At 47.0% G+C, this 16,405-nt stretch overlaps 1 protein-coding gene across 1 annotated transcript in view; it reads right to left on the bottom strand.

The window, feature by feature from the left end:
• The window catches only part of CEP72 (centrosomal protein 72), a gene marked incomplete at both ends in the record, with an annotated part of 32,441 nt that extends 16,951 nt beyond the window's left edge, over nucleotides 1-15,490 (bottom strand). The window contains 5 exon segments of the mRNA XM_081231249.1: nucleotides 6,704-6,812; nucleotides 9,488-9,573; nucleotides 9,575-9,651; nucleotides 10,547-10,674; nucleotides 15,412-15,490. Of these exon segments, the coding sequence (XP_081087375.1) occupies nucleotides 6,704-6,812; nucleotides 9,488-9,573; nucleotides 9,575-9,651; nucleotides 10,547-10,674; nucleotides 15,412-15,490 (479 nt within the window).
• Between the last annotated feature and the right edge of the window lie 915 nt (nucleotides 15,491-16,405).

Raw genomic sequence — 16,405 nt, 5'->3', positions numbered from 1 at the left:
ACATTTCCCTACCAACTGAAATGTGAGGTTTTAGAATAGGATGTCCCTCCATACAGAGGTACATACCTCATTTCCAACAAAGGCAGCTTAAGAAATCACTCTTCAAAATAGAACTCAATCACATACTATGAATATTGATTTTATGACACCTTATCATACTTTGAGAGATCAATGAATGATATTCCTTATTTTCTCATATTGAAAGTGTTCCAGATCCCTGCAGAAAGAAGGGGACTTGGTTCTCCTTCGGGGTCTGACCACAGAAACCTGACAGTGGACACATGCAGCCTCTCTGGGTATCCACTGCCACCTCTGGATAATAGGACACTGCACCAGATCACCTAAACTCTGTGGAAACTTAGTCTTCAGATAATCAAGGACAGGTAAACTGCAAAACACTGCTGAAAGAAATTAAAGACGAGATAAATAAATGGAAACACATCCCATGTTCACTGATTGGAAGACTTAACACTGTTAAAATGTCAATACTACCCAAAGCAATCTACAGAATCAGTGCAATCCTATCAAAATCCCGATGACATTTTTTGCAGAAACAGAAAAACCCATCCTAAAATGTGTCTGGAATCTCAAGGGACTCCAAATAGCCAAAACAACATTGAAAAACAGCAAGCATTAGAGCTAGACTCAGATATGGCAGAAATGCTGGATGAAATCAGACTCCGATTTAAAACAACTATGAGTAATAATGCTAAAAGATCTAATGGAAAAAAGAGACAACATGAAAGAACAGATGGGAATGTAAACAGAGAGATGGAAATTCTAAGAAAGAAGCAAACAGAAGTGTTAGAGTCAAAAACACTGTAACAGAAAAGAACACCTCTGATGAGCTCTAGACTGGGCATGGCTGAGGAAAGGATCTCGCAACTTGAGAATATATCAATAGAAACCTCCAGAACTGAAAAGCGAAGATTAAAGAAGACTGAAAAAAAACAGAATAGAATACCCAAGAATCGTGGGACAACTACAAAAGGTGTAACATACACATTTGAGAATACCAGAAGGAGAAGAGAGAGGGGAACCAAAAAAATATTTGAAGATGACTTAAAATTTCCTTAAATTAATGTCAGACACCAAATCACAGAACCAGGAAGCTCAGAGAACAGTGGCAGAGTAAATGCCAAAAAAATTACAGCGAGGAATATATTCTACTGGAGAAAACCTAAGACAAAGAAAAAAATCTTGAAATAGGCCAGAGGGGAAAACCATGCAAGCAAAAATAGAGTGAAATACTCAGTATGGAGACAAAAAAACTACCAACCTAGAATTGTGTACCCTGCAAAATTATCCTTCAAAAGTGAAGGAGGAATAAAGACTTTCTCAGACAAACAAAAACTGAGAGAATTTGTTGCCAGTAGACCTGCCTGGTAAGAAACATTAAAAGAAGTTCTTCAGAGAGAAAGAGAATGACACAGGTCAGAAACTCAAATCAGAGAAGGAATAAGTGAAGGCAGAATAAAAACTTCTATTTTTCTTATAATCTAACAGGCAACAGTTTGTTTGGAATAATAGCAACAATGTACTCAATACATTATGTTCATGTATTACAGGCAGGGTTATAGTTTGGGTATAAATGAAATGAACGACAGCAATGATACAAGGGACAGGAGGGAGGAATTAGGAATATTTTGTTATTATAAGGTACTTGCATGATCTGGGAAGTAGTATAGTGTCTGAAAGTGGTCTTGGATTACTTGTAAATGTACATAGGCAGACCTTGAAGATATTGAGGGTTCAGTTCTAGACGACCACAATAAAGCAAATATTGCAATAAAGCAAGTCACACCATTTTCTTGGTTTCCCAGTGCATCTAAAAGTTATGTTTACACTGTACTGTAGTCTATTAAGTGAGCAATAGCATTATGTTAAAAAACAATGTACATACCTTAATTTAAAAATGTTTTATTGCTAAAAAATGCTAACCATCATCTGAGCCTTCAGCAAGTCATACTAGCAACATCAGAGATCACAGATCACCACAACATAAAAAGATGAAAAAGTGTGAAATATTGCAAGAATTACCAAAATGTGACAGAGACATGAAGTGAGCAAATACCATTGGAAGAACAGCACCAATAGATTTGCTTGATGCAGGGTTGCCACAAAGCTGCAACCTGTAAAAACACAATATCCGCAAATCACAATAAAGCAAAGCACAAAAAAAACGAGGTCTGCCTGTCCTGTGTACTCCAGAGCAACCTCTAAAAGTGAAAATAAAAGTATAACTGATAGGCTAAGGAAAGAAAATGGAATCATAAAATGATCATTTAAAATCACAAAAGGAAGGAACAGATCAGAAGACAAAAATAGGAACAGAGAACAAGGGCACCAAGTAGAAACAGCGAACACGGCGGCTATTAATCCAACTGTATCAATGACCACTTTAAACATCAATGGTCTAAATGTACCAAGTGGAAGGCAGAGACTGTCAGCGTGGATCAAAATAAAAGGCCCAACTACATGTTACCTAAAGAAACCACTTTAAGTATAAAGACACATAGATTAAAAGTAAATGGATAGAGGAAAATAGACCATGCTGACACCAATCAAAGCAAGCAGAAGTAGCTACATTACTTTCAGACAGAGCTGACTTCAGAGCAGGGAGAGTGATCTGGGATAAAGAGGGGCATGACGTGAGGACAACTGGCCAGTTCTCCAAGAAGACATAACAGCCTCTGACGTGTCTGCGCCTAATAAGACAGCATCAGACTACATGGTGCAAAAACTGATAGAACTCAAGGAGAAATGGATGGATCCACTTCAACACCTCTCCTTTGGAAAGGGGTACATCCAGCAGTCAGAAAGTCACTAAGGACACAGCTGAACTCAGCACCACCCGTCACCTGGATGTAGTGACATCCACCTCATCCAAACAACAGGATACACATTCCCCCCAAGCTCACATGGAACATTCACCAAGATAGAGTCATTCTGGGCCATAAAACACACTTTTACATATTTAAAAGAAAACAAATCATAGGATATTTGTTCTTAGGACACAGTGGAATTAAACTAGTAATAAAATAAATAACAGAAAGATAACTGGGAAATCTCAAAAAACTTGGAGATTAAACAACGTATTTCCAAATAACATGAGTCAAAGAAATCTCAGAAGAAGTATTTTGAACTAAAATATTTCAAAATAAAAATATTTTGAACTAAGTTAAAAAGAAAATACATCTTATCAAAATTTGTGGGATGCAGTGAAAGCAATGCGTAGAAGGAAATTTGTAATGCTGAATGTATATATTAGAACGCAGTAAGCTCCGAAATCAATAATCTAAGCTTCTAGCTTAGGAAACTAAGAAAATAACAAATTAAATCCAAAGCAGGAGGAAGAAAAGAAATAATAAAAATTAGAGCAAAAATCAATGAAACTGAAAATGGGAAAAAAAAATCAACCAATCCAAAAGCTAGTTCTTTAAAAAGATCAACAAAATGGAAAAACCTCTACGCCACCAGGTTACCTAAGGAAAAAAAGATGCAAATTACTAATATCAGAATTAAAAGAAGGAGCACAGCAGGAACTGTTCCGTGGACTACAAGAAGATAACAGAGGAACACTATGACACTCTATGCCCACAAATGTGATAACCTAGATGAAATGGAATGGTTCCTGGAAAGACACAATCTACCAAAACCGACACCAGGAAAAATGGATAATCTGAACAGACTGGTATTTATTACAGACTTGAATCAATAATTGATAGCCTCCTAAAACACCAGGTCCAGATGGGTTCATTGGTGAATTTAAGGAAGAAATTATACCAATTCTCTACAATCTTTTCCATAAGACAGAAGCAGAAACAGAGGGAATACACCCTGACTCATTCTATGAGGACAGCATTATCTTAATACCAGAACCAGCAAAGACAATAAAGGAAACTACAGACCAGTTATCTCCCATGAACACAGATGCAAAAATCCCCAACAAAGTATCAGCAAATTGAGTCCAACAATGTATAAAAAGAAGTCTACACCACAGCCAAGTGGGATTTATTCCAGGTATGCATAGCTGGTTCAATATTTGAAAAAAATCAATGTAATCCATCACATCAACAGGCTCAAGAAGAAAAGTCATATGACCATACCAATAGATGCAGAAAAAGCATTTGACAAAATCCAATACCCATTCACGATAAAAGTGGTCAGTAAACTAGGAATCAAAGGGAACCTCCTCGACTTGATAAAGAACACCTATGAAAGTCCACAGCTAACATCACACCTGGTGGTGAGAAACCAGCTGCTATCCTGCTGAGATCAGGAACAAGGCAAGGATGTCCCCTCTACCCACTGCTTTTTAACATTGTACCGGAAGTCCAAGCTAACACAATAAGACAAGAAAAGGAAATAAAAGGTATACAGGTTGGGAAGGAAGATATAAAACTATCTTTGTTCACAGATGACATACCAACCATCTATGTAGAAAATCTCAAAGAATCGACCAAAAAACAAACAAAAACTCCAGGAACTAATAAGTGACTACAGCAAGATTGTAAAATTCAAGATGTATGGGTCACATTGTGTCCCCTAAAAAAGAGATGCCAAAGTCCCAACACCCCATACTTCAGAATGCGACCTTATTTGGAAATAGGGTCTTTACAGAAGTAAGCGAGTTAAAATGAGGAAATTATGGGGAGCCCTAACCAATACGACTGGTGTCTTTATAAAAAGGGGAAATCTGGACACAGGACAGGCATGCACAATGCGGAGCTCTGTGAAAAGACACAGAGAGAAGACAGCCATATGAAGAAAAGGATTGGACGGAGGCATCTACAAGCCAGGGAACACCAAAGATTGCCAGCAAAGTACCAGGAGCTGGAGTCATAGAATGGATTCTCTCCCAGAAGCCTCCAGAAGGAAGCAACCCTGCCAACAACTTGATTTCAGACTTGTAGCCCAAGAACTGTAAGACAGTAAGTTTCTGTTATTTTAAGCCACCCTGTTTGTGGTACTTTGTCACCATCAGCTGTACACAAGTCAAATACCAGCAATGAATAACTGGAATTTGAAATTTAAAAACCTAAATTAGCCTCAAAAGAACAACATGCTAAGGTATAAATCTAACAAAATAGGTACAACATCTATATCAGGAAAATCACCAACCTCTGATAAATGAAATCAAAGAAGAACTGAATAAATGGAGAGATATTCCATGTTCATGGATATGAAGACTCAATAGTGTCAAGATGTCAGTTTCTTCCCAACTCAATCTGTAATTCAATGCAATCCCAATCAAAATCCCAGCAAGGTAGTTTGTGGATATCGACAAACTAATTCTAAAATTTATACGGAAAGAAAAAGACCCAGAATTGGCAACTCAATATTAAAGGAGGACTAAGTCAGAGGACTGACACCACGTGACTCACAAAACTCACACAAATGTGGGAGGGGCCAGAAAGCTCTGTGGGGTCTCTTTCATAAGAGAACACTAATTCCATTCATGAGCGCTCCACCTTCAGGACCTCATCACCTCTCATGGGCCCCATCTCCCAAACCCATCATGCTGGGGGTTAGGATTTCAGCATATGAATCTGGGGTACACAATGCACAGACCATTCCGCAGGGTACCACGTGCATCTGTCTACCCAGCAATCAGTCTGATTTGAAATAGGGAAGTGAGGGGAGGGGAGCTCCAAGGGAGGCATCTGAGGGAAGAGGAGCTTCTAGAGATTTGAAACTGATCTTAGAACAGAAGTTGGCAAAGTATGGCCCACAGGTCAAATCTGACCCACTGCCTGTGTTTGTAAATAAAGTTTTATTGGAACACAATCATTAGTTTATGTATCGCCTATAGCTGCTTTCATACTACAAAGGCAGGGTTTAGAAATTGAAGCACAGATCATATGGTCCACAGAGCTGAAAATATTCTCTCCAGCCCTTTACAAAAAAAAGTCGGCCGACCTCTACATTAGAGAAATTTACAGATGAGCTAAGGCATAATACAATGCAAGAGAAAGAAAACTGTTAAAAGCCTCAAACAAATCAAAATGGTGTACAAGAAGGAGTATATAATCCTTGTACATCACGAGCAAGGTAAACACCACTGACTGACTTCTACCCTTTAGAATCAACCACACACATGAAGACCATATGCTTTCAGAACACATTTAAACACTACCCACCCCAACAATCTAAAGTTAGACATAAAGATGCAGCTGGCAGGAGCTGGGAGGTGGTGAGAAGCCGGGCACAGGCTCCCACAGCCCAGCCAAAGCAGAGCGGGAGCCCTGGCACAGGGCACCGAAAGAGAACGCGGGCGGAAACGAGCAGAGCCCGAGCACTAGCACCGCCAGGGTGGGGAAGAGGAGGCTCCGGCAGCCGTCAGATCTGCGCCACGTGCTCACGTCCAGAAATAGCAGAGTCTGCACTGTGTAGAGATCAGAAAGCAACGGAAACAGAACCTGGAAGCAGAAACAATTACAGAAGGGCAAGAGGCTGCCTCTGAGGAGCGGGCCAGGAGTAGAGAGAAAGGACTGTGCCACGTATTTTACATCCATTGCTTTAATACACATTGTCAATATTTTTAAAAATACCATATAGAAAATGTGGACGACAGGAAGAGAGGCTGTCCCCCAGTCTCCTCGATCCCCAGCTGGTAAGCAGCGCTTCTCCCCGCGCTCCCCTGGATGTCTGTCCTCTAGGTGGCAATCAGCACTTTAGTTAATACCACTCCTGTCCATACCTTTCGACTCTGAAAACAGCTGGGAAGCTCTGCTTTGCGTCCAGCGATTCCTCCGAAGCACAATGCAGCCGGGATGCTTTCCGCTCGCTCGCCCTCACAGGGCGGTCATCTGGGGAGGAGATGCCGCAGGGGAACTAGCAGACCACGAGGCAGGTGGCAGGGCCCACACCAAACCCCGCTGTGTGCCTGCCGGCCTCCCCGCAGGACTAAAGGTGCCCCCTCGCCCGCCAGCCACACATGGCGTGTGATCAGGACTGCCATCCCTTGTTCTGGGGACCTTCCCTCCCCTTAGGGCTGACCCCACCACGGCATCCCCCAGATCACTGGGCAGACCCAGGAAAGCAAGGCTGGGCTCCGGGGGCTACATCTGGTTTCCCAGCAATGCTGAGCACTGACTCCCAGAGGGCCGGCCGCTCGCACCAGGCTTGCACCTCAGATGCCCCGGAGGCAGGAAAGGAAACACACACGCAAGTTCTCACGCGGGCTCTTCCTTCTCATCTCCTCTTAACGCACATCCTGGGTGCTGGGCGAGGCTCCCAAACCACACTGAGCACCCCCAGCAAGTGCCCATGGGTGAGGAGCCTGAACACGCTGGAGAGAAGGCGCCCTGGCCATGTGCTGGCGCCCAGGGTTTACATCCTCAGGTCCTCGGGACCAGAACAGGAGACAGAGCCAAGATTAAAGTGTCCCCACGTGTGCCCTGGGCCCAAGAAGACCCCACTCGTCCACAACCGCACCTCCTCAGAAGCACCTGAGGGGGGCTCCCCTCCCCAACGCCGGAGCTCGGCCCTCGGGATGGCTGCCACAGAGCTCCTAGGGAGCACAGAGCCCACGGCACCCCGGGAGGTGCACCAGCTCAGTGAGAAACGAGGGAACGAGGAGGTGCCCATTACCCACTTCCACAGGTGTGGCCACCGCACAGCAGCCCCGGCCCGCACGTGGGACGCCCCCAGCAGCCCCTCTGTCCTCTCAGGGACGCCATCCACCACACACCAGCCTGGGGCCTCCCGTCTCACGGCCTGGACGCTGCCTTCGTGCCGACAACACATGACTCTACTTGCCCAGCCTGAACTTTGCTTCTGCGTCAGTTCCACGTCCCTTACTCTGAGCATCCTTCTCTGGACGGTTCCACTCTAAATTCAAACTCAATATGACTAAAATCAGATGCAAACCCACCTTCTCCCCCAGACCACATGCTCTCCTCACTGCGGCCCTCTCCCAGACCCCGGCCCAGGGTGCCCCCAGATCACTCTGGCGGCACCCTGCTGCGAGACAGGGCCTTCCGAGGGTCCCCCACTCCCGCACTGACTGACTCCAGTTATGCTCCCGCCTCACGTTTGAAAGCACCTTTCACGTGTGGGAAGGCTCTCACAACCCCTTCTCTATAGGAGCAGTCTAAGACTGAATTTACAACTTTCATCACAAACGGAAACAAATGATTTAAGACTGAAGACTGCAAAAACTTTCCGTAAGGGTTGTCATGCTTCTGAAAAAGAGTCCAATGCAATTGTTTATAGGATACTTAAGAGTCAAATAAAAGTTAGAACACAAGCACTTAATCCTCCCAAATATCTAAAAATTAACATTAAATGTTGAAATTCTAAGTAGGTTTGAAACTAAACAGCGTGCCTCTGGGGGTCGGTGCCCCTAGGCCCAGGCAGGCACAGCCTAAGGGTGCGGCCAGGCTCCCCAGAGCTCACGGCCCGCCAGGACCGGGGTCCAGGAGGTAAGCCAACGCACGCGTGCAGCTGGGGTATTCATGAGACAAGCTTTGTGCAGCTGAGAGGTGCCGCCGGTGGGGTGTCTACAGGCCCTGGTAGACCCTGAAAGGATAAGAGCCATGGTCTGCCCACCAGAGTGCCAAGCATTTACCTGACAGATGCTGCCATGATGTGGGTCTCATTTTGGTTTGGATAGCTCAGTGCCTGGGAGGTGGAGACGCCCTGAAAGCCCCCCAGCCTCCCCAGGCAGTCAAGGGCCCTCAGGACGGAGAACACGCCATGATCACTGGGGGCATGGAAGGACCACCCTCCTCCAGTCAGACACCGCTGCACCACTAATCAGTACTTCACACAGGAGGACCCAGGCCCGAGATCTAAGCCCCTCCTTCCCCGGGGCTTCCACGGCCGGCATGCCCTCGGGCTCAAGCGCCAGCTCTCTCCCCGGGAAGTGCGACATGGGGACGGGCGGGGGTGGCATTAGCAGTGCCCTGGCCACACTGCTCACAGCACAGTGGCTCCTGAGAGCCGAGACAGTGGATGGGAAGATGCTGCGGCTTCCCCAAGCACAACCCTCCTGACTGGGCATTGCTGGTGGGCACCCAGGTCGCTCGGCCTGCGAGCCTGAGAGATCCGGTTCTTTTAAGGCTACAGGCCACTGAGCCAAGGTGGTAACTGCACCTGCCAACAGGACCTCACACTCTCTCGTGTCTGTCACCTGGGGAGGGCGTGGCACAATGAACTTCTAGCCCGTGTCCTCCCAGGTGGACGTAAAACCGGGTTGAACCCAGCTGTCCAGCTGAGCCTGAGACGATGCCCAGGAGACCATGCCAGGAAACAGGGCACCAGGAACAGCTAGAAAGCAGAGCCAGCCCATGCCTGTGCCCGTGGCCCAGCAGCCACCTGTGGCCGCAAGGAAGGGGCTCCCTGCCACCTTCCAGGCAGCTCTCCTGTGAGAGGAGGAAATCAGCTTCCCTTTCCAGAAGGGTCAACAGCGCCATCACCCCAAGAACACGAGACACCCCTCGGGCAGCACCACGCGAGGCCAGGAGCGCGGCCGGCCTACCCAGCTGCCGGAGCCGCGGGAGCATGCACACCACGAAGAGGCTCTCCACCACGGGGTTCAGCCGGCCGTCCACTTCCGCGCGCTCCGTTAAAGACCTCCGCCAGCGAGGAGATGCGGTTGTGGTGGACGCTGAGACGCTCCAGCGCCGCCAAGTACTCGATGCCCTGCCAGGACAAACACGGCAAGACAGCCATGAGCACGAACCAGCCCCCAACCTCACAGACGCGCTCGAAACGCACACGCGCCATCACCGGGAGAGCAAGGGGGGAAGGCGTGCTGCGCACCCACGGTGAGGCGGCCGCGCGGGCCGACCGCGGGGAGAGGCCAGCCGACGCCCGCGAGGCCGCAGCACCGCCGAGCTGAGCCCCCCGCACACGCTTCGCGCCCTCCGCACGCAGCCCTGTCCGCGGAAGAGCCGCTGCTCCCGTTTCACAGCCGAGAGGATGGGGCTGAGGGATGAGCCAGCGCTGGTGCAGCCCGGACCGACCGGCACCCGCACGGACTCTGAGCGGCTCCTCCCCGCAGTCAGGGGCACTGACGGCCGGCCTTTCTCCCCGCACGAAGCCCCGCAGTGTCCGCAGGGCGGTCCCACCCGCCACCGCCTGGGTGACTTCCTACTCCCTCACGAGGACCAGCGCCCGCCCAGCGCCTGCCGTGTCAGGCACGCAAGCCATGCGAGGGCCCGAGGCTGCCAAGAGTCAGACTTAAACAGATGTGAAGCTCAGTGTGGATGAAGAAAACGACAGCTGATAAAGGATGAAGGGTGACTGGCATAAACACATTCGTCTTTCGGGCCTTATTTCCTTTACAGATACAACCATCTTCATCAGAGGTCTATGACTTGTTAAAGTAGTTCGAAGACATAATGTGATGCCTAAGAAATCCAGCTCACAGCAAACAGAAGAAAATCAGCACAAGACTTACAATCACCGTTAAGTGTATGGCTTACAAGTATTATAAGCATAGTCATAAAACAGACTGCCTTTTTTACCATAAATGTACTACCCACTGCTATTGACAGCAATAAATTTTCTTTCAAGAAACAAACCTAAAACTTACCTCTAGACTAACCAAGGAGTTTCGTGAGAGATCTAGGGATTTTAGACCTGTTAAATTCATCAAAGAATTTCCTAGGTGAGTAATCTTTTCTTGGTAAGTTCCAGGGATAGATAATGACCGAAGTTCAGCTAAGAGTAGAAAACTAAGAGATTTTAACTTTATTATTTTATCGAAAATAAATTATTGCAATAATTTATTCTCTCTCCAAAACCCTCTCACCAGGAAACCCTCCTAAGGGGGTTCCCACTTCCACACCTGACTGCTCAGCCCCATTGCCTGTGGGCCTCTGTGCAGGGATCGCAATCTGAAACCCACTCGGTGGCTGACCTGACCACCCGTGCTGTTACAGGTGAGGGCCAGCTGCACACAAGGTGCACCAAACACCTCTACGTGGCACACCCAGTAAGCAGCCGTTAGACAAACATCACTACAAAAGTAAGCTTCTGTAATGAAAAAGACACTGTGTCTGGATGCACCAGTATCTTCCCAGGAACTTTTGTTTTAAAACACATCTTGATTACATATGAAACTGGTTTTTGGGCTTCTAGTTCCAGACAAGACAGAGGAGACACATTTCACCCTATTCCTCCCCATTTATTAGACCTAAAAACCCTGGACAAGAACACGGAAAGCAACTCTGAGGCGTGTTGACTCTGAAGCATGGGGACTGTCTAGGGACCTGAAGAAAAGGGTCAAGCACTGAGGGTTGGTTTTGTTCTGTCTCCTGTACATCCCAATCTGAGTGCAAGAGAAGCTGGCCACCCAGAAACACCCATGGACACCTACCAAAAGATACGGGTAAGCCTGCTGTCCGTGGTCAAAGGACCAGGAGGGGTGGCCTTGCAGGACAGACTCCTGACAACCTCAGCCCCACTCCAGCCCAACGCCAAGAAAAAAAAAAATGTACCTCGTACACCTGGCCTTGCACAGTGGCCAGCACCAGGACAGTGTGAGTGGACATGACTACTGCCCTGGACTGGCTGTAACGAGGCATCTGCAGATGCTATGTGTGTGACAGGGGCCTGGCCACCACCTCAGCAACAAGGCAGCACCCAGGCAGTGCCAGTACTGAGTAACGAGATTTAAATAGGAAGCAGAGTCCCAATCAAAATGACCAATCAAAAATGATCAAGAACTAGGAAAATCTCAATCTGAATGAGAGAAAACAATCAATAGATACCAATAATGAGATGACAGAAATTAGAATTATCTAACAAGGATTTTAAAGTAACTGACATACAAATATTTCAATGAGCAATTATGAACATGATTGAAACAAATAAGAAAATAGGGATGCTTGGCAAAGAAACAGAAGATGTAAAGAAGAAACAAACAGAAATTTCAGAAATGAAAAATACAATAACTGAAAGAAACAAAAAACCATGGGAGCAGCTCAATAACAGAATGGAGATGACAGAGGAAAAAAATTCAAAGAGAGAAAATGCAAAGATAAACTGAACAAAATTGTCCTATCTGACCACCAGAAAGAAAACAGACTTTAAAAAACTGAACAGAGCCTCAGGGGCCTGTGGAAGAAGAAAAAGCAATCTAACATTCATGTCATTGGGGTCCCAGTGGAGATCCAATCAGAGTTTCAAGAAGAAAAGAAAAACAGTATGGCTAAAAATAAAAAATTTTAAGTTAAAGAAATAATGGCTGAAAACTTCCCAAATTTGGCAAAACACATAAACCTACATGTTCAAGAAGTTGAGAAAACCCCAAACAGAATAAAGGCAAAAACTGACACATCAGAATCAAACTTCTGAACACTAAAGACAATGAAAGAATCTTGAGAGCAACCAGAGAGAGAGGCATTACCCAGAAGGAGAAACAACTCCCATGGCAGGGAGTTACTCCTCAGAAACCATGGTGCTGAAACAAAGGAAGTGCTCTCACATTTTTCCATTGCTGAAAGAAAAGAACTTTAAACTCAGAAATCTATATCCACCAAAAACAGCCTTCAGGACTAAAGGTGAAATATAGATATTCTCAAATGAAGAAACACTAAGAGAATCTGTCACCAGCACACCTCCCTAAGATAACTGCTAAAGAAAGATCTTCAAACATTAAGGAAAGATAAAAGAAGGAAACCTGGGACATCAGGAATGAAGAAAGAATAATGAAACAGGTGAACATGTGGGTCAACGTTTCCTCCTAAGCTATTTAAACTGTTGGATGACTATAAAAAGAAAAAGTCATATCATTACTGTGGTTCTCAGGTATGCAGGGGAAAGGTCTAGACAACTAAATTATAAAGTGGGAAGATAATGAAACCTAAATGGTGGTAAAATTTCTATATTCACCTGACGTGGTAAACCGTTCACACAAGTAGACTGTGTTAAATCACATACTGCATACTGTAATTTGTAGAGCAACCACTAAAAAAGCTATACAAAGAGATATGCTCAGAAATATAATAGATAAATCAAAATGGAATACTAAAAAATACTCAAGTAAACCACAGGAAGGCAGGAAACTGGAAACAAAAGAAGAAAAAACAAAGGGAACAAACAGAAAAAAAATAAATGGCTCACTTAAGCTCTGCTGTATTAACACATTAAATGTAAATGGTCTAAATACACTATAAAAGATAGAGACTGGCACCGTAGACTAAAAATGATATACAGTATACACTGTCTACAAGAAACTCATTTCAAATATTATGATATAGGTAGGTTTAAAGATAAAATAGCACATAGATGGGTAAAGACATACCCTGCAAACACCAAACCAAAGAAAGCTGGAGTGACTACACTAATATCAGATAAAGTGGATATCTCACTGTAGAAAATTATCAGGGATAAGGAGGAATAATACTACATATGCTACAAGGGTCACCTCAACAAGAAGACATAAAAATGCTAAATATGTATGCACCAAATAGCACAGCTTTGGTGCATACATATTTAGGATTTTTAAGTGAAAAGAGAAATAGACACATCCACAATTAGAGTCAGGGGTCTCAATACCCCTCTTCTGGTAATTAAGAGAATCACTAGACAGAAAATCAGCAAGGATATAAAAGAATTGAACAACGTCACAAGTCAACAAGATCAAACTGACATTTATATAACACTCCAGGCAATGACAGAGTACACATTCTTTCCAAGTGCACTTGGAACATTATAGACCAGATCTTGGGCCATAAAACAAACTTCAAATTTAAAACAATTAAGATCATACAGAGTATGTATTCTGACCATAATGGAATCACACCAGAATCAATAACAAAAAGAAAAAAATACCAAACAAACTAGGAAAACCTCCAATCACACAAAAATGAAAAGAACACACTTCTGAACAATCCATAGGTCAAAGAGGAAGTCAAGGGAAATAAACAAACACAGTGAACTAAATGAAAATGAAAATACAACATAACAAAACTTGTGGATTCAGCTAAAGTTGTGCTTAGGGGGAAACTTATAGCACTAAAATGTTTATATTATATTTAAAAAGGTCTCAAATCAGAAATCTAAACTTTCATCTCAAGAATCAAGAAAAAGAAGAGCAAAATAAATGCAAAGCAGCAGAAAGAAGAAAATTATACAGAATACAGAATCAATGAAATTTGTTTTTGTTTTTGTTTTTTGCGGTACGTGGGCCTCTCACTGTTGTGGACTCTCCCGTTGTGGAGCACAGGCTCCGGATGCGCAGGCTCAGCGGCCATGGCTCACGGGCCCAGCCGCTCCGCGGCATGTGGGATCTTCCCGGACCGGGGCACGAACCCGTGTCCCCTGCATCGGCAGGCGGACTCTCAACCACTGCACCACCAGGGAAGCCCCGAATCAATGAAATTTGAAACCAGAAAACCAATGGAGAAAAAACAAAAGTTGGCTCATTGAAAAGATTAATGAAATTCATAAACCTCCAGAAAGACCAAGACAGAGAAGACAGAGATGACCAAAAACATGGACCGGAAGAAGGGTATCACTACAGACCCCAGAGACATTAATAGGCTAATAAGGAAATACCACAAACTCTACACACATAAATTTAACAACTTAGATGAAATGAACCAGTTTCGCAAAACCCCAGACAACTATAACTCACCTAAGATGAAGGTGATGATACAAACAGTTCTCTAATGACTAGAGAAGCTGAATTTGTCATTTAAAAGCTTCAAATACAGAAATTTCCAGGCCCATAAGGTTTCACTGGAAAACTCCATCAAACGAAGAAGAATCGACACCAATTTCACACACTCTCTTCCGGAAAACAGAAGACAGGGCCATTTACCAACTATTTCATGAGTTGGGCATTACGTGGATGACAAAACTAGACAAAAACAGGAAAACAGAAAACTAGCGACCCGTATCCCTCAGGACATGGGCCCACAGATGCCCAGCACAGGAAGAGCAGGGTCCGGGACACCCTGGAGTCCTACAAAAGGAGGGCACGCTCCTCCTCCAGACACGAAGGCGCTCCAAGCTTTTTCAGAAAATCAGCCTAACGCACCTTATTAACGGGGAAAGAAAGCCCAAGTGACCTTATCAGTCAAGGCGAAAAGCACTGGCGCAAGGGCTCAGCAAACCCGGCTCAGAAGAGCGCCCCGCGGGCAGTCTGCGGGGGGGAGCTTGGCCCCCACCTCTCCGGGGACTCGGCTCGGAACCCCAGCCCCTCCCCCACCCTCCCCCACTTCGGGCCCCCCCAGGCCTGCCCCCTCACGCCCCACCGCTGCGCCGGGCTCCCCACCCGCTCCCGGCCTGCCCCGCAGCCCACCCCTCACCCTCGCCCCGCCAGGCCTGCGACCGTTCGGGAACCGCGGTCGCGTTTCGGCACCTCTGGCCCGACCGGTCCGCCGACACCTCGGCGGGAGGCTCGCGCCCCCGGCCAGCGCCGCCCGCCGCCCGCCGCCCGCCGCGCACCCAGGCCGCGGTGAGGCGCCAGCCCGGTCTTTCCCCGGATCTTCTCTTCACACAGAACCAGCCGCCCCGCCGGCGCCATTCTTTCAAACAGCGCACACCTGTCCGCGCCTGCGCGCTGTGGCTGCCGACGGCCGAGGCGCGGGGCCAGGATCCAGGATGGGACCGCGGGGGCGGGGGCGGGGGGGCGGATCGAGGCCGAGGGGGTGGGGAGGGGCCAAGGACCTCTGCGGGGTGCGGGGTGTGAGGAAGTGGACGAAGCTGCCGCGAGGAAGCGTTAGGGGAAGTCGGTACCCGCCCCAGGGCTTACCTGGGGACTCGCCGCCCTTGGAGACCTCGCCTCACCTGGGCACCTGCCCCACCTGGGGACCCTCCCCACCCCCAGATTCGCCTGCGTCCTGGGCTGCGGGCGCCCCAGGTTCTGCGCGAGGGCTCCTCACGTGGGGTCGCAGTGCTCCCCCGCCACGGTCAGGTGACTCAGCGGCAGCGGGTCCTGCTCTAACCCCATCCTCAATTTCCAGGTGATGAAGTCTGGGTTCTGGCCTTGAGACTCATCAGCTGACCGAGGGGTTCACGGCGTGTCCGGCTCCCTGGGCCCTTTGTGGAGCACCTTTAGGGAAGACTTCCCTACGGTCTGGATCTGCCCCAGCCAGCTCGAGCCCTGGGGGTGCCCCCTCCCTCCCGGGTCACCCCAGAGGGTGCCCCTACTGCCCCTCACCCCAGATTTGACTGGCCTGTTGGCAACATCCCCTGGCATGTCACAGCCTGGGTGGTGGCATAGGGGGGTGTAGGTGGGCTTGTAGGGTCAGGGGTGAGGGGCAGTGGTGTAGACAAGGGAAGTATGGCAGAGGGTGTAGGGGAGACGTACGGGGTGTGCGCAGGGGCTGGCGGGGGGGGCATCAGGGTGCCTGAGTCTCTCCTGAGTGGGGCGGGGCTTCAAGCCTGCTGCACCAGGCCTGTGGGGCTGTGCCATTTACGGAGACCGGCAAACACTCAG

This window comes from Mesoplodon bidens (genome assembly GCF_964165515.1).
Source record: "Mesoplodon bidens genome assembly, chromosome: 4".
In the NCBI taxonomy this organism is placed as follows: Eukaryota; Metazoa; Chordata; class Mammalia; order Artiodactyla; family Ziphiidae; genus Mesoplodon; species Mesoplodon bidens.
The sequence above is the reverse complement of the archived record's forward strand: the minus strand, read 5'-3'. Positions and strand labels throughout refer to the sequence as shown.